This window comes from Centroberyx affinis, unplaced genomic scaffold (genome assembly GCF_046629955.1).
Source record: "Centroberyx affinis isolate AG114_WGS23_722 - 3 ecotype Tasmania unplaced genomic scaffold, CSIRO-AGI_Caff_v1 ptg001237l_1, whole genome shotgun sequence".
NCBI classification, from domain to species: Eukaryota; Metazoa; Chordata; class Actinopteri; order Beryciformes; family Berycidae; genus Centroberyx; species Centroberyx affinis.
This window is the reverse complement of record NW_027279750.1, coordinates 70,813-97,668: the sequence shown is the minus strand read 5'-3', so window position 1 is coordinate 97,668 and position 26,856 is coordinate 70,813. Positions and strand designations below refer to the sequence as shown.

General features: G+C 42.4%; 1 protein-coding gene across 2 annotated transcripts; it reads left to right on the top strand.

Moving 5' to 3' along the window:
* Window positions 1–553: 553 nt before the first annotated feature.
* On the top strand, window positions 554–23,209 carry LOC139648657 (exportin-1-like). Of its 2 annotated transcripts, XM_071524837.1 has the most exons (26): window positions 554–1,159; window positions 2,017–2,146; window positions 2,644–2,745; window positions 3,260–3,332; window positions 3,472–3,533; window positions 3,647–3,691; window positions 4,244–4,425; window positions 6,298–6,346; window positions 6,442–6,561; window positions 7,204–7,332; window positions 8,926–9,084; window positions 10,246–10,428; window positions 11,351–11,489; window positions 12,477–12,658; window positions 13,334–13,490; window positions 14,291–14,454; window positions 14,644–14,697; window positions 15,968–16,102; window positions 17,112–17,295; window positions 17,838–17,944; window positions 18,188–18,382; window positions 18,938–19,106; window positions 19,573–19,707; window positions 20,087–20,246; window positions 20,780–20,876; window positions 22,198–23,209. In XM_071524837.1, the coding sequence occupies exons 2-26, from the start codon at window positions 2,021–2,023 to the stop codon at window positions 22,342–22,344; spliced, it is 3,255 nt and encodes a 1,084-aa protein (XP_071380938.1). In that variant the 5' UTR covers window positions 554–1,159; window positions 2,017–2,020; the 3' UTR covers window positions 22,345–23,209. The 2 variants fall into 2 exon arrangements, with proteins under 2 accessions (XP_071380938.1, XP_071380939.1); XM_071524838.1 differs by lacking the exon at window positions 14,644–14,697.
* Window positions 23,210–26,856: the final 3,647 nt, after the last annotated feature.

Genomic DNA, 26,856 nt, shown 5'->3' with positions numbered 1-26,856 from the left:
CAAGACTATGACCAGTTTGTTGTCACACTGGGACAATGTTAAGAGTTAATGTTTCTGTATACTAGGTGTGTACTAGATGTTTCTAGATGTTTACACTCATGGTATTGGAAGGCACTTTGGATAAAAGCAGCCACCAAATGGCGTATGACATCACAAGAATGGACTGTTTTGTTGTTTTTCCCACCTGTAATCATTCTGACTTTGCATATAGCACACTGAACCATATACAATAAACCTGTTAACACAAAAATGACATTGCTTATTTTAATTTCTTATGAAGATATACTTTAAGTTTTAATGTGCCGTATTTCATTGGTGGGGGCTTGTTGCTGTAACCCCTCATCCAAGGGCAAACACAACCACATGGGCTCAGAGGGAGGCTGAGTCCGATTGACAGCGCCATTCAGCCTATAGTGGAGCAGGACGAATCTACTGACGGACCAATCAGACGCCGCAGGGGCGTGTACATGGTCCAAATTTTACGCGGCGCGCGACGGGCCGAAGCACCGAGATGGAATATCCCGGTCTCAACCGGTTTCAACCGGTCCGGGGTTTGAAGCATGAGATCAGAGGAAGAGCACACTTGCACGCACTAAAACATCTCTGCTACCCAACAGTATATGCGAATAGAACCAAAAATAAAAAACGAGACTCTTTTATTTCGTGATTATGACCCGGAATACCGCTCCAAGTGTGACTCCGTAAATCTGTGTTGCTAGCTTAGCTTACGTTAGCCAGGGGACCCGAATAATCATTGACTTGTCCATTAGCACGCTAAGTTGCTATTAGCATAGTGGGAATCGACTTAATCACTGTTAGAGAAAAAGATGTTTCAGACTGTTTGAGGACAAGGAACATTTGGTTGTGGTAAACTGCGGAAAGTATTATCACGTCGCCAACTGAGAATCGATAAGTATCCAACGCCAACATTACAACATTATAGCATTAGTCTTATCCGGGGAAGCTAACATTAGCTAATTGGCTATCGGATGTCAAGAACAGTGTGGAATTCAGAACGTGTGCCATGAGATAACGGTAGATAGTTATATCAGTTTCTGGTCAGTCAACGCATTAAGAGGACAACATTGTTTTGTTTTCAACGGAAAAACAACGTCAGTTAACCAATCTTTCTTTTCATCGGACGGACAGGAAATATCAGGTAAGCTTAGCCAACATTAGCCTGCCTAACGTTGGCTAGCAGTGTGCATTGGTCAAGTTCAGAAGTGATGTGATGTTTTGACAAGCGGTAACAGTTAGCTTCACAAACCAAACATAACACAGTGCTTGTTGGCCGACAGACTGACACCTCCAACACTTGTGCTTGCTTCTACTGTTGTTTAAGTATTTTAACTGCTTACAAGAATTGTATTGGTCGTTTCTAGTCGATAAAGCGAGGGTAACTCAGACTTGAAGCTAATTCGTTTTAAGAGGGAGGGTTTCGTTTTTTGTGAATGCTGCGTCACTCCTGCAATTAGCCAGACGGGGTCACAGTTTCCCCCAGTGTCAGTTTATGCTCCGCTTCTATCGGTGTCATGATTGGGCATGTGGGTTAACTAAATCCTCACGTGGCTGCCTGTCGACACGTTTTGGCTGAACAAGATGAACTTATCTCTTGACTACTTGTTAGCTACTAGGAATGTTTAAGGAAAACTAACCACGTTCATGATACTTACACGAGCAAATTCGCCATTGTGATTTCAATCACCTCTTAAAACATTGAATAGACTTACTCCATACCATGGTTTTGATTTTGTCCACTTTTGAATCTTGTATCTTGTGTATTTATTTTTAACCACTGTTTCTTTTGAATGTGTCCTAGTTTTTAGCTCCTTGGTGTATTTTACCATGAGTGTTAAAGCACTTTGTGAACTCTACTTTTAGATTTGTGTATTACTTGTATGCTTTTAGATGATGGCATTATGCCTATTATTATTATTATTATTATTATTATTAGCCTCTACTTAGGTTAAAGGAAAACTCTAAGTTCATTGTTTCCCCCTCCCTTCCCCACTGAAGCTCTATGCCAGCAGAAATGACCATGTTGGCGGATCATGCAGCCAGACAGCTGCTGGACTTCAGTCAGAAACTGGACATCAATCTGCTGGACAATGTTGTCAACTCCATGTACTATGATATAGGATCCCAGGTGAGGACGACTCCACTCCACTGTGGGGTTTTTGTTAATGTGTCTGGGCAGGATTCACCACTTTTTGGCACTAGAAAATGCAAAGCTGCCCTTTTATCAGCAAGCCCTTTACAATTTGGTTGTGCATTGACAGAAATTAAAGACTTATCTGCCATTGATTATAAATGGTGTACCTCATTGCTAAGCATTACTGTGCAGTTATTAGGAAGTTATATTAAAATATAATATGTCCGTTTTGCCCCTCCCAAAAAAAAAAACTGAAGTTGATCATTCAACAACTCTCAAACCTAAACGATCCAGTCTGCAAAATGTATAATTTTGTCAACCCAGGACTTGCGTGACCTACTTTACTTTGAACTGTTTTAACAGTATCATTTTGATGTTTTGTGCTATTTATCATTTTGTATTGGTAGAGGAAATGTAATTTTAGAGCAAGCCTTCTAATTCCAACATAGTGAACTCGGCTATTAAAAGGTTTTGTTGTTGATCTCTTGTAGCAACGGTTAGCCCAGGAAGTGCTGACCAACCTGAAGGACCATCCAGACGCATGGACGAGGGTCGACACCATCCTGGAGTTCTCTCAGAACATGAAAACCAAAGTATGAACCACTGACTTTGTAATAGAGAAAAGCTATGAGCTCACATTAGCTGCTTGTTGACACCCGGGCTTCACTGGAGCTCAGTTTGAGCTTTCACAGCGTTTACACCTCGGCCTTTTAGCTCCAATCTTCTTCTTAGACTTTCTTTGATGGGTGGTTTTCACCCAACTGAAGTGCTGTATTGTTCTTTTTGTCTGTGTGTCAAAATGTCTGATATGACGAGGCAGAATGATGAATGAAATTCTAGAGGTTTCTCTGTATTTCAGGCCCCATTAAGTCATATTTATTTTGTCTACTAGTCCTTGTATTATTAATTAGTATTATTAATGCTTGCTTGTAGAAAGCTGATATGACATTATCAGGCAAATCCCTGATGTTTTACTATATATTATTGGTCCCAGCAGCCTCGTTTCTTTTGTCTCAGTCCTTGTTGTCCCTTAGCCTGTAGACTAGAGGAGTATTCCTGATGCTTTTCCCAGTCCACAGTCCTAATGCATCTCCATCTTCCTCCCAGTACTATGCACTGCAGATTTTGGAGGCAGTCATCAAAACCCGCTGGAAGATTCTACCCAGAAATCAGTGTGAAGGTAATGATGGCCCAATGAAAATGAACAGAGCTGTTTTCTTTAGCACAGATTATAAAGATGACACATTGTTTTGGTGTGTTGTGTTGCTCGTCAGGGACTTGTTGCCTGCCTTATAATAAAGACTTCCACATGTTTTCAGGAATCAAGAAGTATGTTGTTGGGCTGATAATCAAGACTTCCTCTGATCCTGCAAACATCGAGGTGAGGTGATCTTCATGTAAGATACGGCACGTTTAACCAGCTCACATGATCTGCGTGACCTTTGTGCTTCTCGATGGTAATGCCAATGTTTTCCTCTGATTTGCATCTTGCAGAAAGAGGGAGTGTACATTGCAAAGCTCAACATGATCCTTGTACAGGTAAATAAGCGTCACCTCTGAGAATTCTACCTTCTCACGTCTTCTTCATGATGCCAACAAACACTGTTTACCCAGTCAGGGATCAGAATCAGGATGACTTAAATTGTCAAGTATGGGATTTAGTGAAGCGTTGCCACTTAATCTGTTTACCCCCTTTTCTAAGATGACAAACAGTTGGGACAGAAATTCATAGTAGATGGCAGTATCTGCTAAAGTAAGTTAGATTTAAATATCATTTATTCTGACAATTTAAAAATAATTCAAAATGTTTGTTTATTGGTGGTTGTTGGTCTTCCTGTGATCAAATGATTTCAGAGTTTAGCCATCCTTTAGTCAAACACTACATCACTGCACCAAGTACAAAGATGTATGAATTTGTCTTCGTGACATTAGTACAGAGACAAATTCACAACTAAGAGTTTGACACATGTAAGAACAGGACTTGACATACAGTGTGGGGGACATACAGTGAAAGATGCTATGAACAGTAGACTCTACATAGAGAACTAAGTGTTGAGGCTGATGTATTTCTTCCTCTCTGGGCCGGTCTAGATCCTGAAGCAGGAATGGCCCAAACACTGGCCCACCTTCATCAGTGACATTGTGGGTGCCAGCCGGACCAGTGAGAGCCTCTGTCAGAACAACATGATCATCCTCAAACTGCTCAGCGAGGAAGTCTTCGACTTCTCCAGTGGCCAGATGACGCAGGTCAAGGCCAAGCACCTCAAAGACAGGTAACGGATGAAAGACTGGTGTTTAGTGTCCTAATGCAAGAGGCTGGATGGCTTCAGGGTGGGAGTTAGCACCAGACTAATTGTTAAATGTTGGCTGTGGCTGGTTAAGTCTGTCTCCTCTACCAGCCACCAATCATTACTTCTTATTCCAGAAATCAATTTGGCCAATAAAATACAGAAAATGGCAGGTGAATTTAAGAATTCACCAGGTCATGTGACCAGTAGAGGAAGATAGTTTCCTTCCTTAGCTCTTATTTATTCTTTCCACTCAGTCTGTCATCATTCTGTTATCTCATATCATTTCTTATTGCATCAGCCTCGAGAATCACGATTTGCTGAACTGTTCATTTCATAGGAAAATAAATGCCTGGGGCCGTATCCACAAAGCTTCCTAGTACTAAGAGTTGGTCCTAGTGGTGAAATTCTAAGAAAACTCTGAGAGTGATGACATTTTCTAAGAATTTCCCCTTAAAAGTAAGACTAAATCGTAGTAAAGATAAAAGCTATTCACAAAGCATCTTAGCCCTTAAGAGAGCTCCTAAGGTGGAAAACTGTTAAGAGTAGAGAGGAGGACTTTTAGGAGCTGAGGTGTTTCTTAGTTCAATGTTTTTATTTTGAATTTTGCAACATACACAAACAAAAAAAACAGAAACAAGCACGCAGGCCCGAACATGGAAAACAAAACAACACAAATTAAGGAGCAGACCTACTGAAGAGGCTACCCCACCCCCCACCCCCCCATTGGAGCTGAGGTGTTTCTTAAGGAGTAGAGAAAATGGCTGAAAGACGCATTAATGCTATTATTATCATTATGAAAGTCATCACAATGTTAAGATATTTAGCAACAGGCAATCAGTGCAGCAGTGATAATGCAACCACATAGTAGAATAATCACACAAACAGTCACAGCTCCTTCGCAGCCTCATATTGTGACGCAGCCTGTTTAATTCCCACTGGATGTGCGCCGACAAAACAGCAGCTGTGGATATAGTGAGTTTTCTCTGTGTTGTCTGGTCACTGATGAGACACACGTCCGCATCATCTGCAATATACTCTTGTTCAAAAATCCTATTCATATAGGCTTGCCAATATAGTCTATAAATCATCTAATACTACTGAGTCTTGAGCCATTTTCACCAAATCTTAACATCAAATTAGTAAAGTATTACTGCATTCGCCCAAATAAAGGCACAATGCGTCAACCTGTGACTGAGGACCGAACAAGTATTAAAAAGTACCGTTCGTATGGTTTTCAAAGATTTTGTCCAGTGAGCTCTATTTTTATTTTATTTTTAATAGTATAAGCAAACCACGCGTTAATGTCGAGTAAATTGTGTTTTATCTTGTGTGATTCCTTGTGTTGATTCTGGATGACAAAAAGAGGCGTGTTGATTTTTCTTGATCAACCAATGACAGCGTCCCAAGAGAGCATCACACCTAGCAACGGGGTCGACCACACCTCCTCACTAAGATAAAAGTTCTTGTCCATTCCTTGCTCAGAGTTGCTCTGAGAACTTTCCTAAATCACTCCTAAGCTAGGACTCCTTGCTAAGGAATTTTAGGTTAAGATAAGACTCTCTGAGAGGACTCTCAGAATGTTTGTGGATACGGCCCCTGATGTTTTTGCTTTTTCATCCAAAATTTTCTGTGTTTTCCTGAACACTTTCCTCAGTTTAGAGGTGTGTAGGATGCTGTGATTGCGAGGATGCTGTTGTTTGGACACCTTTGTCCACAGTGTGTAACAGTACTGTGAGTGTTTAGATTTTACGCTCTACCCACTGAGCTACACAGCGACTGAACGGAGCCCTTAACCTCTGCCACGATAAGACAAGACTGTAACATCACTGATCATCTTCCTTATCTGTCTTCCAGCATGTGCAACGAGTTCTCCCAAATATTCCAGCTGTGCCAGTTTGTCATGGTAAGCCTCAGATGACACCAAGCCAAACTAACTTTAATCTCTTAACAAATATCACCATCTGACCTCATATGTACCTTTTTTGCGTTTTTTTTTAGGAAAACTCTCAGAATGCCCCTCTGGTCCATGCCACACTGGAGACCCTCCTTCGCTTCCTGAACTGGATTCCTCTGGGTTACATCTTCGAGACCAAGCTCATTAGCACTCTGGTCTACAAGGTAACATGGATTCAGCACTTTGTATTTGTTAAGAAAAAAGTCTTTAATGATTAGAATAATGATAATAATCGGTCTGCTCTGGTGCTTAATAAACCTGTATCATCTCGTTCTTTGACAAAAACATTTGCTATACATGTTTAGTGTGTATGATAATTTCCTGTGGGTAGCAGCCATTGAACATACAGACGCCCTCTGACAAAGGCGCTCTTGCATTGGTTCAGCTTGCAGGAGCGTAAGAACCAGAGGAACAGCATTGTGGAAAGCTCACCATTTTTTTTCAAACCTGGTTGCCTCAGCAACTCGGCCGGGGAGCGTTCACACACACACACACACGCGCGCACATACACACACACACACATACAGACAAACACTTGTCAAAGTTCCTATGCGGTTCTGTAAAGTCTGGAACTTGTGGAACTGCAGAAAATTATTTTGACAATTTTGCAGATATTTAAAAGCAGGTAAAAACACAAACTAAGCCACTATCAGTATCAGGAATATTACTATCCTCTAGTCAGTGATGTCAACCAATGAGTGGTGCATCTAAACAGAGTCCTAAAACTGCAAAAATGTCTCGGACCTGACATGTAATGCAGGCAGGAATGTCAAACTGACCCGACTCGTTCTGTTCGTGTGTTTCAGTTCTTGAACGTGCCGATGTTTCGCAACGTGACGCTCAAGTGTCTGACAGAGATCGCTGGAGTGAGCGTCAATCAGTACGAGGAGCAGTTTGTCAACCTGTTCACCCTCACCATGTGCCAGCTCAAACAGGTACACACACACACACACACACACACACACAGTCTGATTGCACACACTCACAAACTCACAAACACACTTTAATTGTGAGCAGTGTAAACGGTTAAATGTGCCCACACTGTTATTACACACAAAACCACACACGCTTTGGGGGCAGTGCGTACAGTTACATTTGCGCACACTTTCTCATTACACACACAAACACACACACCTACACACACACTATTTGTGGGCGACATAAACCATTGCATATGCGTGAAATCTGTAATTAGACGCACACAAACACACTAAAATTGTAGGTAGTGTAAGTGAGTACACTGTTATTACAAACTGACAAACATAACTCACTTGTGGGCAGCATAAACATTTACTCACACACACACACACACACACACACACCCCTTACCAACTGGATATCCACAGCTCCCCCTGCTTGCATGTTGATGTCATTGGTTAATTGGTTAGTTTTAGTAAACAGTCAGATAAGTATGTGTTTTAGTCAAATGGGCTGTAAGTTTTTGCTTTTGATGTTTTGACCTTAAAAGCAAAGTAAATTACAGTGTCACAAAGTCAGAAATTTTTTTTTTTACATGTTAATTTTGTTTTACATTTACAGTTGTAGGACTAGTGGAAAATCTGATCCAGAATACAGTTGGTGCAACAGTAGAATAAGCTTAGAAGTAAGAAATAACCCTGTGTCCCTAGATGGATCATATATGATAGAGAAATGCTAGGTAAAGAAATAAAAGCTGAGCGGGTAGAAAGTGCTCTGAAACTGCCATCTTGTTAAAAAACAAAGGTAGAGCTGCAACGATTAATCGATTAGTTGTCAACTATTAAATTAATCGCCAACTATTTTGATAATCGGTTTGAGTAAAATAAGTCAAAATTATCTGATTCCAGCTTCTTAAATGTGAACATTTTCTGGTTTCTTTACTCCTCTATGACAGTAAACTGAATATCTTTGGGTTGTGGACAAAACAAGACATTTGAGGACGTCATCTTGGGCTTTGGGAAACACTGATCCACATTTTTCACCATTTTCTGACATTTTATAGACCAAACAACTAATCGATTAATTGAGAAAATAATCTACAGATTAATCGACAATGAAAATAATCGTTAGTTGCAGCCCTAAACAAAGGACAAACCATAAAGTCTTGTGGTTTATGATTTGACTCACTCGTGAATAACACTGAGTTTGTTTTTCTAAGGAGAATGCACAGTCAAATCTTGATTGTAGTTCGGCTGACAGGGCTACAAAACCCTTCTGCCCTGACAGTAGCTAAAACCAGTGAAGAACTTAAAAGTCATCCGCTGAAGTTTATCAGTTTATAAGATCTAGAGAGTCTTGTTGGCAAAAGTATTATCATACCAATACTCCTGTAAAAAGGAACATTATTTCTTTGAATTCTGTGCCATCAACCATTTTGCAAGAGTCAATATAATATTATTTCAAATGGTGCTGATCTCGTTTTGGAATGAAACCGCATCCCTTTGTGTAAATATAGCAGGACAGGTATACAGAATAACTTCAGCATAAGCAACAAGAAGTGAGGTTATGAAGTAATTTTTTGTTTCTCATCTCTCCTCCCCTCTGGTCAGATGCTGCCGTTGAACACCAACATCCGGCTGGCCTACGCCAACGGGAAGGACGACGAGCAGAACTTCATCCAGAACCTCAGCCTGTTCCTCTGCACCTTCCTCAAAGAACACGGCCAGCTCATCGAGAAGAGGCCCAACCTGAGAGAGACGCTCATGGAGGTAGGATGTAGAGACGGAGGAGAGGAGAGTAAAGCAGGGAGGTTGTTAAGGATTACAGGTTTGAATTAAACTATTTATGTCCATTGCACCAGACATTTTCACTGGTTTACCAGCCAAATAGATTTCTTTATGTAGAACGGAATGGTTGTTGGTGACCTGCCAAAGTGTCTGGTAGAGTAAACAACCCTACCAGCCTCTGCTTTTATTTACCGGCATTCAGCTGGTTGCTTTTTGGTAATTTCCTCCCCTGCTTTCAGGGTTTTTGGCCAGACAACTCCTCCTCATTTCCAATGACTGTTTACCTGCCTCTCCCATTATTTCTCAGTCTGTGTTGTCCTGATTACATCTTTGCTATGACATACATCTGGGCCCTACCACACAGAGTGGGAAGGGCCACCTGTTTGTCCACTTAAAGAAGTGCAGACAGCCAGATACTTTATGTATTCCCAGTGGGAGACTGGGATGTTGTCTGCCGCAGAGGGAAAGGCAGAATCGGCCTGTACAGCAGTCTGACCGAGAGAAGACCACATTAGATTTTGAGTCTGGTTCTGGTTCCAAGAAGCAGTTAGCCAGCCATTACTGTCTCTGAGCAGCAGTGTTTCCTCTGTAGATCCAAGAGAAGAAAGTAGCACAAGGAGTGGGTCAGGATTTCAAAAAACACTACAGGTGCCCATGGGTAGGGGAAAAACCTGGAGCAGGTGAAAAGACCAAGGAAAATTGTACTTATGTTGTTGGAAGCACAAAAATCCAAATCCGTTAGTGTTTTTATATTTTTTTTGTCCTCTAAATAAAGGCTTTTATGAATTAAAAAAAACTCAGTTGTGCTTGCACATGGATTCTTGTGCTTCCAACCATAGAAGTACCATTTTCCTTAGTGTTTCCTCTGTGTTCAAGAGAGACAAGGCAGCAGTAAACATGTCGACCCTCACAAATGATTCATTGCCCCTGTGGGCCAATCAGTAACACACATGTCACTTTGTTTGTCTTTGACCTGTAATTATAGCGCCCCCACTCGGGCCAATTCGTGTAATTTTGAAAATGCGAGTATGCAGCGCTGCGATGCATCACTTCCCCAAGTTTAAACCAAATCCTAGGGAACGCTGTAGGCACTCTTAACGAAAACCTAACAGGCCCCCTCCTCCTCTTCCTCCTCCCCTCCAGGCCCTCCACTACATGCTGCTGGTGTCGGAGGTGGAGGAGACGGAGATCTTTAAGATCTGTCTGGAGTACTGGAACCACCTGGCAGCCGAGCTCTACAGAGAGAGTCCCTTCTCCACCTCCACCTCCCCCTTGCTGTCGGACGTCCCGCCGCGCCGACACCTCTACCTGCCTGTGCTCTCCAAGGTACGCCTGAGAAACACATATACACACACACAAATTCAGTCAAACCCCTACCTACCTGTCCATGCCAAAGAAGGGCTTGATGTATACACACACACACACACACACACACACAGATTCACACCTCTACTTGCCTGTATTCTCCAAGTTACGGCTGATACATCCCACCGCGCACACACTCACACATTCATAGACATACAGTCATATTTTCACAACCAGCACAGTCACATCTCTGTCTGTCTGGATTCTCCAGGGTGCAGACTGATATCCACACACACACACACACACACACACACACACACACACACACACACACACTGAGTCATAGTTTTTAAATCTGCTGTGCACATGAAGAGTTGGGTTCCAAAGGGAGAGAACCAACTTGAAAACTCCCTGCTAGCTGATTCCTTGCATGGAAGTAAAACCTGCTATGGATTACTATTGAGGTTAAAACCTTTGCTTACAAGATGGAAACATTTTGTAACAAACTAGGGCTGCAACTAACTCTTATTTTCATCCATTATTTTTTTCGATTTAATTGTTTAGTCTATAAAATTTCAAAAATAATCACAAATGTCGATCACAAGTTACCAGAGCCTTAGTCTGACCAGCAGCCAAAAAACGATGCTATGAAATGAGAATACCCAGCAAATCTTAGAATTCGTGAAGCTGAAGCCAGCAAATGTTTGGTATTTTTTACTTGAAAATGATAAATCGATTAGCAAAATTATAATCAATGAATTATCTGTTGATCGACGAATCGCTTCAGCACTATAACAAACTGTATTCTGGAAATATTATCCTGGAAATATGGTCATTGCAGTTATTATCATTCTAGACACAGTTGGTACAGTCAGATGCTCGACCAGACTGTTCTGTCAGCTCCCATGCATCATCCTCCTCCTCCTCCTCTTCCTCCCTGTAGGTGCGTCTGCTGATGGTGAGCCGCATGGCCAAGCCAGAGGAGGTGCTGGTGGTGGAGAACGACCAGGGGGAGGTGGTGAGGGAGTTCATGAAGGACACAGACTCCATCAACCTCTACAAGAACATGAGGGAGACTCTGGGTCAGTGTCACGCTTCCTACTCCTGTGTATTGAGTGTGGAGAAGTTTAGAAAGAATGTTACTTATTCATCAGTATGTCATATGACAACACAACTTAGTTTTTGACCCCATGTCTTTGGGATTTGACATTTCATTAAAGTGTGTAAACAGCTGCATGTTGCTTAGTGCTGCTGGATGCTGGATTTTCCCTCAGATGCACAAATCAAAGCGGCTTCATTTCTCTGTGAGGCTCATGTCACGTTCATTTCATTGTCAAGAGTTAAAGGGTGACTTTTTATAGGGAGGCAAATTAGGAGCTTAAAAACACAAATCCTTGCGCTAAATCTTCAGTCGGTTTCAAGTGCTCATTTTTCAATTTCCCATGTGGTGTGAAGTTATGCAGTTAAAATGGTAGCACAGTAGAACCATGCCTTTCATTGTTTTTCTTATTTTCTTTAAGTTTAGTCCCAGCTTAACTTCTACTCGCCCCTTTCACTGGATGTGTTTACATTCCGTTGTTAACCCAGTTACTCATCTAACCCGGCTGTGGGTCGATGTATGTAAACAGCATAACTGAGTTAGAATAATGTGGGTAAACATGAACTTTTGATTATGAGAAACCCGGTTAAGATTCCTGGTTTACTCCCATATTAAAGTGGTTACTGTGGCATGGAAACATCTTGCTGCTTTTTACTTTTGGTTTTCCCCGTCTCCACAAACTCAGACTTGCACAACAGTACTTACTATTGAATCATCATTTCTTTCCACTATTAGAAGTAAACTACTATTGCTGAGTCAAAGAGGGAGGGTGAATATTTCATGAATTGGTTTATTCATGGAAACAAGAAAATTCAGTTGCAGCGTATCAGAAGGTTTGTCAGCATCTTAACACGGATAAAACCATAACCGGAGTATGGACAGTAGCCGGGTTAGTCCCTGCATGTAAACGTAGTCAGTGTGTATTTCAGACACACACCACTCATTCGTCCATCTCTCCCTCTGGCTGCAGTGTATCTGACCCATCTGGACTACGCCGACACCGAGCGCATCATGACAGAGAAGCTGCACAACCAGGTGAACGGCACCGAATGGTCCTGGAGGAACCTCAACACGCTCTGCTGGGCCATCGGCTCCATCAGCGGGGCCATGCACGAGGAGGACGAGAAGAGGTTCCTGGTCACCGTCATCAAGGTGGGACACACACACACACACACACACACACACAATACTTAATTAACCAATCTGTTGGTCTGTATCATCTCGTTCTTTGACAAAAACATATATAAAGACGCCCTCTGACAAAGGCGCTCTTGCATTGGTTCAGCTTGCAAGAGCGTAAGAACCAGAGGAACAGTAATGTGGAAAGCTCACCATTTGTTTAAACCTGGTTGCCTCAGCAACTTGGCCGGGGAGCATTCACACACATACACACACACACACACACACACACACACACACACACACACACACACACACACACACACACACACACACAGTTTGTAACTTTCCTATTGTAACTTTGCTTTGAAAAGTGCTATACACATGAAGTTATCGACTTACTTTTGATGCTTTATTTGCATATAGCAGTTAAGTATGTGTATGTGCATTGTTTTTTGTTTTTATTCAGAAATGTAATCAATCAAATGTTTAAAAAGTGATGCATTGCATTCGTACACAATTGGTGTTTTCCTAGTGGCATTTCTGCAACTCCCAACTTAGCTTTAGAGTCATTTCATCAACTTTCAGTCCTGTTTTTGCCCCAAGGCTCCTGATCATTTCCAAATGAACTCTGTTTGCACTCTCCTCCAGATTGCACTGTGTTTAATTATAACTACTAATAACCGATTCTGTGTGCTGCTTATCCAGGACCTGCTGGGTCTGTGTGAGCAGAAGAGAGGGAAGGACAACAAGGCCATCATTGCCTCCAACATCATGTACATCGTGGGCCAGTATCCTCGGTTCCTCCGAGCCCACTGGAAGTTCCTCAAGACCGTCGTCAACAAGCTGTTTGAGTTCATGCACGGTGAGGAACTGGAGTGTAATTCTAAATTCTCCATGACCAGCTCTTTCACTTTTAAAGCATTTTATATCAGCTTTAACCAGAGTGTGCAAAAGATAAGATAAAACTTAAAGAGGGAGGCCTTTTTGCCTCTGTTCAATTCTGTTGCATTGATGCAGAGCTCATCTGCTATTTAGAGTTTTTAATACTTCAATTTGAAGCTGCATTAAATGATTAAATCCATGTATGGTTAAGAGCTGTGATGACTGAATGATTCCCATTCAATGTTTGGTTATGTATTGTTTCCTGTGCATTCATACAGCAGCATTGTGCTATCGCAGTACGCTACAGTCACTGTTAGAGAAAATGTGATCCTGTTAAGTTTGTATATCCATAGTACACACACTCAGCTCCATGTCAGCATTCTCCAGAACACCTGAAGTGGCCGAGTACTGGTTCTTTAGAGTTTCAAAAAGACAAACTATTACCATAAAGTTCTCCAAACAGCTTGTACAGTATAGTCCAAGTGTTTTGTAGCTGAACGATTGCCCTGTGGGTCCAAAAGTTAACCTAATTTGATTTTTTGGTGAACTGTTCCTTTAAGCCCAGTTTCCCTCTAAAGTACAAAGCAGTGTAGTTCTGATGTGTGGAGCCAAAGAAGAGTGTTTTTAGAATCATAACTGGGACCGAGGGAGTGACAGATGGGGAACCAAAACTCATGTTCCCCAAAAGCACCACTGCAACATGAACTCAGAGGAAACGCTGTCAGTGAATGAGGGTCATCATCATAACTTCTGTCTGTCTCCCTCTCTTGTCGAACACAGAGACCCACGACGGCGTGCAGGACATGGCGTGCGACACCTTCATCAAGATCGCCCAGAAGTGCCGTCGCCATTTTGTCCAGGTTCAGGTGGGCGAGGTGATGCCCTTCATCGACGAGATCCTCAACAACATCAACACCATCATCTGTGACCTGCAGCCGCAGCAGGTCAGCCTTAACCACACAGTACTGTTCTGTTCCAACCTGTCTCAGTTCGCTCATTTATTACACAGGAACAAGGTTTCAGGTCTAGTGGTAAGAGTTTTGACTGGAAGGTCCCATTATAATAGTACTAATAATGTGATAATTTATTGATCCATGCAGGGAAATTGTCTTTTCTTATGCCCCCCTCCACAGAGAGGCCAGAGGTCAGATGACAGGGTCAGCTACAGATCACCATCCTTGGAGCTGGTAGGGATGCAGTGTGTTGCTCAAGGACACTCCAGCAGCATGCTTCATGCTTGCGAGCGTCAGGGTTTGAACCCGAGTCCTCTGGTGGAGAGACGGTGTCTCTACTCCAGAGTCCAGGCGTATCCGTGACACTTTTTCCAAAGAGCATGTGAGCACAGCAGCATGTGCTCCCAAACTGAAAAAAATTAGGGATGAGCTGTGAAAATACAAAAAAAAGTCAGTCTTAGTCTCCTGTGCTGCTGTGTCAATTTTCCAGGTAGCTTAAACCAAAAGATTTCATTCCAAAACACTACATCAACATGTTGGAAGAAATTAGCTTATCTCTCTCTCTTTGACACAGCTGATTCTGTTTGGAAGAACAGAACTATTTGGTAAACGAAGGGCTTAAGATAATTAATAACTTAATAGAAACCCATAATTAGGGCTGTGTACCGAAGGTCGGTATTTTTGGCACTGACCAAATCAGTCCGGGACCACCGAGTACTGAATCATGTTAATGTAAATGGTGCCAACTTTCCATACTATAGTATTGTTCTGGTTCAGCCAATCTGTAATGCAACAAGCCCTTACACAGGTTAGCATTCATACACTGTAATGATTTAAGTAGTAAATTTAAGGTAAATTTAAGTAGAAATGGCTTTTTCTAGCTTCATTGCCTAGCTACCCAAGTTCCACCTCCCATAGGCTCTGACATGTACGCATGATGCTTTGGCTAATTAACACAATCCGTCTCCCGGCAAAAATGGTAGCTTCTAGACTTACCGGGACGGTGTGTTTAGGTTTTGTCTCTCTCCCCGCAGTGTATTCATGACGATGTAAACACAATGAAGTATGGACGAAAGACGATTTTCTGCGTCTCTGTACTAGCTAAGATCTTTTCCCACTGTAAAAATGCGTATCTCACGGATGGAAGCTGAACGTCAAAATAAAAGTCCCCCCTGCGTTGGGCTTACTCGCACTTGGTAAATGAGTTGAGTCCCTACATTAAAGTCGATTGCCGCATCACAAGTACCGAAAAAAGTATTGGTTTGGCACTGGTATCAAAATCAAGCAACCGATACCAAAAAATTTCAGACGATACCCAGCCCTACCGATAATGTGCTTTATTTAAACGTCAGCAGTCAGAAACAGTCGGAGTCACTGTTTTTTTTTTTCAAATGGTGAATGTTTCATTTTGTATTGAGACTTTAGATTTTATATTTAGGGAACATCTGGTAGACTGTTAGGGTGTGAGTCAGATATAAACCCCGCCCCTCCTCTCTGTCCTCAGGTCCATACGTTTTACGAGGCGGTGGGCTACATGATCGGGGCTCAGACAGACCAGGCGGTCCAGGAGCATCTGATAGAGAAGTACATGCTGCTGCCCAACCAGGTGTGGGACAGCATCATCCAGCAGGCCACCAAGGTAAGGACACTTCACTTTATACTTCAGATTCACTTTTATAGTTTCCTATTTGTGTATTATTTTATTTTGTTTTATTTCTAGATTCTGGGTTTATATGTTTTTAAGTATTTTAGCACTCAGTATCTGAAATCCTCATTTTTTTCGTTTTATTCACTGTGTGTGCTAAAAATAGGCATGCAACATTTGCCTTTAACACTTACTGCTTGTACACAGCGGGAGCAGTTTGGTTGATGTGTCGCTCTGTTCTGACCGGTTGGTGGGCGGTGCTCGAAATGTTACACATGTATTGGTGTTAATAAATTCATACACAGGGTTCCTGCACAGGTCGTTAAATTCCAGAAAAGTCTGTTCTCTACTGATACACACATGATCTCACATTTCATGTAGTCACAGGCCCACGCTCATTTCACATGATAAGATGTGAAGAATAATCTTCAGTGATGGCGTGGTACGGCCTCGTTGATAGGCATTATCAATCAGGAGGCATTATTTTGGAAACCAACCAAAATCTTAAAATCCAGTCAAGAAACTGAGGTCTGAAGAAGTCTGAATTATTAAAATCCAAAATGAGTAGGACGATATATCGAAATTCAATATATCGCAATACAAAAATGTGACGATATGTATCTTGGGTCAGAAAAATGAATGGTGATATCAGATCCATGTTATTCTGCTGTAGTAATCACAAATGAGACGCTTGACCATCACATTTTCACAAGCTCTCCATCCAAATTATATTATTGTCACGTTGTAATGACATTTTTAAATTGTTGTTTACATTCTAGCAGCCAATGGCATCGCTAGAAAGATTTGTGTCTCAGAAATACACAGAATTCTGCACAGCCAGACTTTGTTGTCACTGAACATTTATTTATTACATCGTATTGTGGTTGTATTGAATCGTGAACCCCATATCGCATATTGAGCCGTATTGTAAGATGATTTTGTTGTATCCGGTGTTGGACCTGGTCGGTCGAGTAACTGGAGGTTGTGTTGAATGTGTCTGCAGAACGTTGACATCCTGAAGGACGCGGAGACGGTGCGTCAGCTGGGCAGCATCCTGAAGACCAACGTCAGAGCCTGTAAAGCCGTGGGTCATCCCTTCGTCGTGCAGCTGGGACGCATCTACCTGGACATGCTCAACGTCTACAAGTGTCTGAGTGAAAACATCTCCTCTGCCATCCAGACCAACGGTCAGCCCCCATCGACTCCCACTGTGTGTGTGTGTGTGTGTGTGTGTGTGTTAATTTGACTGGTGGTATGCATCTGAACAAAACCAGATTAACTTGTTTGTGAGTCTTTTTAATACAAAATGTCAGTAATCCTTCAAATCAAGGACCATCGTCAAGTCTCAACATCAGTCTGTTGAAAATACTCAGATCTTTGACCTTTTAAATGTTCTGTGCTTCTGATGCTCACAGTTATGGATTGACAGTATATTTTAAGTAGGATTGCGCAGGTAAATGTGTATTGCAATTTTAGTTTCCACAATAATTTTACAAACATACAACATTGGCACACAGGCAGTAATGAAACATTTAATATAGAATGTAAAGATGTTGGTATAAGATGCCAAAAGTGCAGTAAAAATGTTCTTCTGCAAATGGTCAAGATTTCAAATCCAGATCAGTCATTGCGATCACATCATCTACCAAAACATCTGTTATTATCATTTAACCCATAACTGTACATTGGCTGTTCAAAACATGGATGGATATGGTTCTTTGTCCAACAGGAGAGATGGTGACCAAGCAGCCTCTGATCAGGAGCATGAGGACGGTGAAGAGAGAGACTCTGAAGCTGATCTCAGGCTGGGTCAGTCGCTCCAACGACCCTCAGATGGTGAGTCTCGCCTTTTGTTTTCATCAAGGCACATCATGTGCCTTAACAATTCATTTCCTGGTGTCATATTTCTTATTCTGCCTGTTTATAGTTTCTGGAACTGTCATTGGTTAAGTGCAATCAGAAATAGGCTTGTTTTGCTAGCTTTGTTTATCAATTCCAGTTAGCTAAAAAGTCTTGAATTTGGCCTTCAGAAACCTGCAGATAGCCTGTAAATGTAAATAATGTTGTGCTGTGGTCCAGGTGGGGGAGAACTTCGTGCCCCCCCTGCTGGAGGCGGTGCTCATCGACTACCAGAGGAACGTCCCGGCCGCCAGGGAGCCCGAGGTCCTCAGCACCATGGCAACAATCGTCAACAAGCTGGGGGCCCACATCACCGGGGAAATCCCCAAGATCTTTGACGCCGTGTTCGAGTGCACTTTGAACATGATCAACAAGGTAGAGTCTGTTTGAATGATGATGATACCTGAGAAATCTGCACACAACTGCCTGTTCATTTCTCATGGAGATATTGGAGATATATGTAACAATACATATCCAGAAAACATTGTCATGAAAATTAAGTGAGTGTTGGAAGTAGCTTACCTAACACAAGGACGTCCACATTGGTTATTCAGCAGAAAACTGCAGTATTTGAGTATATACACTGACATACACAGGATCTAATGTAACTATCCCTTGATATCCGTTGAAATATATTTGTCTTGGAAACTGAGTTAATGCTGAAACTGAAGTAATGCAGCAGTCGTGGAAAAGTGTAGGAAAATAGAAACGTGTGCATCCCACTGTATTGTACTTGTAACCAGTGAATGATGCCTTTAGACATTCCTTTTAGGCCTTCGTATTGACTGTGGTTGAATGGTTATATTTCATTTTTCCTGTTAAAATAACCTGTGCAATGTCTTTTTCTAACCTTTTATCCAGTGTAGGGTTTGGTTTTGTTTTCATCCAGCTACACACATTCACTCCTTTTATTTTCTGCTGTGCCCTCAGGACTTTGAGGAATACCCCGAACACAGGACCCACTTCTTCTACCTTCTCCAAGCCGTCAACTCCCAGTGTTTCCCAGCCTTCCTCTCCATCCCCCCCACCCAGTTCAAACTGGTCCTGGACTCCATCATCTGGGCCTTCAAACACACCATGAGGAACGTGGCCGACACAGGTCTGCACCAGCCTCGTCTCATCTGTTTTTTAAAATGTCTGGTCAGATTCAGAGCTGCTGCAGTCATGGAAGACCTGGGAAAGTCATAGAATTCAAAGCTTGGAGAAGTTATAGAAAGTAAAATATTTTCAAAACGGTTTAGGCAATGTCATAGAAGTTTGCTTCCCAATCTTTTTTTGCAACCAGCCAAATCATTACACTTGAGCATGGATTTTTGTAGGTATAGTTATGTTTAAGGGGGTAATAACCCAAAAACCAAATTCAAGTCATTTAAAATAAGGCAGCAAAAACACAGCATTTGAAACTAGACACAAGTATTTCTCATGGAAATTACGCCTTTATATGATGGAGAATTTATGGAATTAAGTATGCAAAAATGTGTAGGAGCCCTGCAGATTGTTATAGTTTGGAAGCAGTGGTTGTTCCCAGACGTTTACATGTTCGAGCTGTTCTCCGTGTCCCACAGGTCTGCAGATCCTGTACACCCTGCTGCAGAACGTGGCCCAGGAGGAGGCGGCAGCTCAGAGCTTCTACCAGACCTACTTCTGTGACGTCCTGCAGCACATCTTCTCCGTGGTCACCGACACCTCCCACACTGCAGGTGAAGGGAGAGCAGTGGCTTCACTGGCCTTTCTTGTTATTCAAAAACTCATCAAAAACAAACAGTGTTATATGTTTGTTTTATAAAATGTGTGTATATGTGTTCTCAGATAAAAGCCATGCATCTGCAACAAGCTTTCAAGAATGGAGATAGGAATGCTTATTTCTCCATTTTGGCCCATGTATAGTTTAGAAGTAATTTATTGATTTCCATAATGAAAGAAATTATCCTGTGGGATTTTAACAGGTTTCACTCAACACACAAATGACCATGTAAACTTTCAATCCAAGTAAGGAAAAAACATTGCGATTGTGGTGCTGGTTGTTTGAGCCCTACCTGATCGTCTGCTGATCTTCCTGTGCCTGCTGTGTGTTGCCAGGTCTGACCATGCACGCCTCCATCCTGGCCTACATGTTCAACCTGGTGGAGGAGGGGAAGATCAGTGTCGCTCTGAGCGCCGCGAACCCCGCCAACAACCAGGCGTACGTCCAGGAGTACGTCGCCAACCTGCTGAAGACCGCCTTCCCCCACCTGCAAGAGTAAGTGAAAATGTTTACCGACGTTCAACCATCATACAGAGAGAAATCCATCGTAGGAGAGGCAGAGACCAATTTCTCCACCCTCAGCAGCAGGAAATAGACCAGAATGCAATGCAGCCTCAAGACGGTGCATTTTGAGTAAGGGGGGTGTTTGCAATCAGACACACCCCAATATTCGCAAACTATTAGCTATCTAGCTTTACTTATATGGCCATACATCCACCTTTGACTGAAAGCAATAAGTTCACGCCCCTTCTCTGTGGGTTGTCAAAAGGCATCCTGGGAAATGTAGGAAATCACTAATTGAAGTAGACGAGGCAGGTTGAGGGAAACGCCATGAAAAGTAAATTACAACAGTTCATCACAAAATAAGTGTCATTGCTCAGAGGCACTGTGGTATTACTGTGTCCTGCCCAGTACTAGAAATTGAACCAGCAACTTCTCAGCTGCTGGGCTGCCGGTGCTCACTGCCCCTCTGTGTGCTGCCTCTGCTTCACCTGCAGCTGAATGAAAGCATAATGTCTTGTCTCCAGTGCCCAGGTCAAGGTGTTTGTAACGGGCCTGTTCAGCTTGAATCAGGACATCCCCGCCTTCAAGGAGCACCTAAGGGACTTCCTCGTCCAGATCAAGGTGAGCAGCCAACACACACACACACACACACACACACACACACAGACACACAGACTGAGGAAAATATTAAGTTTCATGAAATGGACTGACCAGGCTTATCCAGGCGACGCTGTCCAAAACAAACAAGTTCAAACACTGAGTTCCTGAAGGGAGACGTTGATGATCCACCATGTGCCATGAAGGACCGAGATTCTGCAGGTTTTTCATTCCAACCAAACACTACAGCAATCCCACAAAGCAAAGATGAGGAACGCTACTTGGCACCAGAAACGTCCATGGCAGAAATGACTGAACAGGTGCTCCTCACAGGGTCTGAGGCACCCTGCTGTGATGAACACAGATTAAAGGCTTTTAATTCACATTCTCAATTAAATGGTTATAAACTGACCGTCAGCTGGAATGAATCTTCATCAGGGTGACGAAGACTGAGCCTGACGAAAGCTTTAGTCGAAACGTCAGTTTTTAACAAAATTATAATATAATAAATTGCCGGTGTTGTGTCTTGGATCTGCTTCAATTTTCAAACTGATTTGCACACTCACCCAGAGAGGAGAAACTGAATGAAATGAGTTGCTGTAGTGTTTAGTCTCGGCTGAGAACCACGGATGTAGACATTGTACAAAAGGGGCTGCAACTCAGTGTCACAAAGTATTCCTAATATTTTGTGCACTGTGTATGTTTGTGTACCTGTGTGTTGGGGGGTGTGTGTGAGAATATACCCTGTCAACACCTTCCTGAGATTGACCCCGCCTCTCCAGCTCACAAAATGTGTTAAAGTGCCAATTCACGACAAAAGTGTGTTGTAAGTAGGCTTGTCGAAAAAAGGTCGTCATGGAAGGCTTCTGGTAGCAGGAAGGCGGGGATACAAAGACATTAGGTGACACCAAATTGTCTCATCTAAGCCCCTGGTTGCAGATTGTTTTACATTTTTACAATGTAACTGATCTCATATCCAAAGAAAGCCACACAGTGCGCTTTTTTTGTTTAAACCAAGATCGTGGTAACTCCTTTATGTTGCACTGTACAGTTCTAGAAACTCAGACACAAAATGAGCTCATCCTCCATCTTTGTACATTAACACACACATTACATAAAGCTGTAATCTGATTGGAAGCACTTTAAAAGTCTAGCTGCAACCGTGACTTAGTGGAAAGTTTGAGCCGGGCGTAGCGATGCCTGTGAGGTAATCGCCACCGCTCGCTCGCTCGCCATCGCTCGTTCCACGGGGAAAAACAATGGCCCAGCCGGTGTGTGTGTGTGTGTGTGTGTGTCTGACCCGGCCCTGTGCCTCCTCTGCCTCTCTGCCTGTGTGGTCCTGCAGGAGTTTGCTGGCGAGGACACCACAGACCTGTTCCTGGAGGAGAGGGAGACGGCGCTGCGCCAGGCCCAGGAGGAGAAACACAAGATCCAGATGTCGGTGCCCGGCATCCTCAACCCCCACGAGCTGCCGGAGGAGATGTGCGACTGAACCGGTGGCGGTGGCGGCGGCGACGGCGGCGGTGACCCACATGTACAGTTCTGAAGAGGGAAAGGTCAAGAGACAGCTGGGAGCGCTTCTTGTCAATAACTAGTGTTTTTCAAGAGTGTGTGTGTGTGCGTGTGTGTGTGTGGTTGAAAAGAGGAGGAGGGGCCGGCGGAGGGACCCCAGCACTCGGTTGTACGTCGACCAAATCAATGTCAATATGTAAATGAGAATTGCCCCCCCCCCCCCCAATCCCGGCGCAGAGTCTTTTTTTGCATACAGACACATTTTATACAAAGACACTTGTGTAACACGCTATCTGTTGTTTTGTTAATTCTTTGCTGATTCGAGCTTTATGTTTGGCCATTCAGTTCTTTGTTTAGACATGCATGAAGTTGAAAGAATTAAAGGTTATTTTTAATCCCCTTTATTCCCCCTCAGTCCACCTCCACTTCTATTTGTTAATATGTAATTTATATGTTGGAGCACATGCGATGGTTAGTTTACGGATCGCTCTGGTTTCAGAATGTGACGGTCAAGGGGTAGAGATGTACTTCCTTGCTTCCTTTGTTGTCTTTGTTTTGGTTTTGTCAGCATATTATTTTTTTCTTTCTTTGGCTCTCCGGGCGAGCCGGAGCTTCAGCTGGCGCCCGGTCCGACTGCTCTGGGTTTGGATGAGAAGGAAGGCTATGTGCATATCATCCTGTTTGTAAAGCTGTCTTAGTACTATGAGAATATAAAGTTGGCTATTTTTACAAAACCTTCTGTGTGACTCTTCTTGTGCTTCTTAAAGCCTGGAAAAGACGTGGAAGTTAACGACCATGCCTTCAAGACCTGGAACAGTTCTGATAACTGACACCCAGAAAAGTTTTGGAAATATGGAAATTGTTTTTTAATGTGTTTGACATCAAGCTTGGCTGCCAGTAGATTTTTTTTTACTTTTGAGTAAAAAAAACAAAATTCCTGATGATACAAGTCCCAGGTGTTGGCTGTATTGAGCCAAAACAACACATGGCACATTATCATGAGATATTTAAAGGAATAGTTCACCCAAAAATGAAAATTCTGTCATCATCTACTCACCCTCATGCCAAATGAAACAGGTGAAATGTGTTAGTCCATATAACACACAGGGAGGCTGCAGCACATCTTGGTAGCAGCCTTCTCCAAAACAACTGAAGTCAATGGGGACCTGTTCTTTAGAGCTCCAAAACAAAAACAGCCAAACAATCACACTGTGAATAGAAAGACCTATACACCATTATTTGTTGCAGATCAATCAGCTGTAGTTCAGATTTGCACTAAATGATGGTGTAAATATACTGTAGGTCTTTTTGGAACTCTGAAGAACTGGTCCCCACTGACTTCAGTTGTTTTGGAGAAGGCTGCTATGGAGTTGTGCTGCAGCCTCCCTGTGTGTTATATGGACAAACTTCACCTGTGTTTCAACTGGCATGAGGGGGGAGGAGATGATGACACAACATGGAAGCATCAAGACAGACTAGCATTGGTCATGAAATGTGATCAGTTGGAGTTTGAGTGGATCCTGCATCAGATCACTGCACAGCTGAAGTCGTTCATGGTACCAAACTGAACGGTTTGACCTGGTGCAAACAGATCTGCTTGATAAAGTTTTTCTCAATGTGACAATTTTATCAGAATTGTGTTTCCCTCCACTTGTGATGATTCTTTACTAAAATCTTAAATCTGCGACACTACAGACATTCAGCACAGACTGATGCAGACTGTTGTGATCTAAAACAGATCCCCAAAGCAGTTTCAGACACTGGCAGCAGAAGTTTAATACCTCTTTTATTTTTCCAAAACCTTGTGAGGTTCTGCTCTGTAAGGATGAATGAATGAATGAAGAGACTAAAATGAGTCCAAACTGAGTCGCAGGTGTTGCTGGTGTTTTACTAAGAGACAGGAGGCATGCTGCCATGAAGCAGGAACAAGGGGATTTTAAGGACTCCTGATGTAGGCCAGTGATTCTCAACCTTTTTCATTTCAAGGAGATTTTGTCTCTCTGACCCAAATCTGAGAATATTTTTATTGTCAGATATGATTTAGTCCAGAACTCGATGACTATCTGTATTGTAGTTAGAGAGATAACAGGGAAACTATGATCAAAACAGTCATTCTTCTACATTCTCTAATTGCGTTAACTTGTAAATGAAATAATGCTGAAGTTTAACAGTTCATCAATTTGCTGCGGACCCCCTGGAACCCCCTCAAGGACCCCTGGTGGTCCCCGGACCCCACGTTGAGAACCACCGTTGTAGTATGAATTGAATAGGCTCATTCTAAAAAAAAAAAAATGGGGCATATTTTAGTTTGTAGTTTACACAAGAAACACCAAAATCAGTTGTGGGTCATGAGAAAACTGAAATGCGTGTCTCATTAGAAAACGTTTCAAAGCCTCCAGTCTCATAAATGTAAAAAGTTTGTCCTGAATTTGATGGCAAACACCTGAATAATGAGGATATAACTAACATGCTGTTCAGTCAAGGTAATGTGTATTTCTTTAAGCATCAATATTTCTTCCCTTGTACACTAGCAAAGAGGTTCCCACCCTTTTTTTTTTGGCATGTGGCCTCAGATTGAGGTCAGAAAACAACTGGGACCATTAAAAATTAAAATTAAAATGAAGTCTGACTACAGTTTGGCTGAAAGGTTTACACAGTGGCTTCTCAACAGTCCACAAGGGTTTGGCAGCAGTTTCTTCATTTCAGTGCAGGGCTCACATCTCATTACATTAGCTTTAGTTTGTCAGGGATAGTTCTGGGGAGCCAGTATGTGTGATTTAAAGCAGTTGTCAATAAAATAAAGTGCTATCTTATCTTAATATAACAATAAAGAGTATTAATCACAGTTACAGAAAGAATTGCACAAAAGTAGAGAAAAATCATGGAATATAAAAAAACATTAAAAAAAAAAAGTGCTCATTAGATTGGTTTCTTATTTTCAATAACCCTTTACAAAGCAGCAAAATATTCTATTTCCAGTAAAATAGCTTGGACTGTTTGAAATGACTTCTTAAATGTCTTTTTGTGTTTATATAATTCGGTCAACCTAACAAAGAAGTTTAGAACATATTCAGGAGAGAAGTTATCAGAGTAGACAATATTTGTAGTAGTACAATATTTGCGCTGAGAAGTTATCCCAGTGTTCCCAGGGTCCAATGTTCCCCAGATTTATATGGCACATAATGAACATGACAAAGGGTCCAATGTTCCCAGGGTCCTATGTTTAACCCTAACTAACCATATTAAGCGAATACAGAGCTGGGGGACATCTTTTTCAGGTTCCCATTATGTGCTATATAGAGCTGGGAAACATCGGACCCTGGTAACATAGGACCTTGGGAACATAGGACCCTGGGAGAGCACATATGTAGAACTGGGGAACGTAGGACCCTGGGAACATAGGATCCTTTGTCATGTTCCCGTTATGTTCCATATAAATCTGGGGAACACAGGACCCTGGGAACATAGAGACAGTTGTTAAACTCGTATTAGATGAACAAGTCCTGCGCAGTTTTGACCAGCGACTTGCTTGGTCCGTTGCATGATGGTTAGAAAAGTTGTCCGACTTGCTCCGCCGACTCGACTGCGCGAGCCACGGGAGTCTCGCGGGACCGAGGCGACTGCAGTTTTTTGGAGCGAGGCGCTGCAGCTGCTCTCTCTCTCTCCTCCGACCGCACAGCTCCGAGGACGATGGGGAAACGCCTCGAGCTGAGCGCTGATTGGTTCATCACAGTTGTATCACACACCCGCAGTGACATGAAGACACGCCAGTTTTTATATCTGTTCCAAGATGTCACTCCATGAGAAGTCCGTATGTTATTTTATTAGAACGCTATGTAATATTTTCCATAAATGCCACCTGTAATGCCTACATTAAAATAAAAACGTGAAGGTCCGGGTCGTTAGAGCAGTGAGTGTGGGTGGCGGTAATGCATCTTTTAACCCTCCTCAAGTTTTCTCTCTGAAAAATATAGTTCATTTAATCTGATTGTCATAAGGTTCCATGGGCATCTGAACACACAAAATAAATTTGGATAATTTTCATTAAATTCTGTGTGTTTTATTTAACTTTTGTACACCTGTGGTGTTCCCGGTCAAAAATGACCGGTCATTAGAAATGAATGGGTGAGACTACAATTAGTGTATAAAACTGAGTTCAGGCACATGACCATTCATCAGATGTACACACTTCCTCTCCCAGACCCCCACATGCATGTGTGTTTGAGCACACACACACACACACACACACACACACACACACACACACACACACTTCACTCCCCTTCTTGGATTCCATGGCAACCCCCACGGGAACCAATAAAATCTTTCCCCCACGGGAACCACACCTGTTGGCATTCTCACAAACATGGTTTCAATAATATATAGAACTTTTCTCGCAGCTCTGGTATATAAAGTTTTTTTGAGGCCTTGTTCACACGTCATTCTGTGGCAGCACAACGACCAAACAATATACTGTATGTGAGGCTCTTGA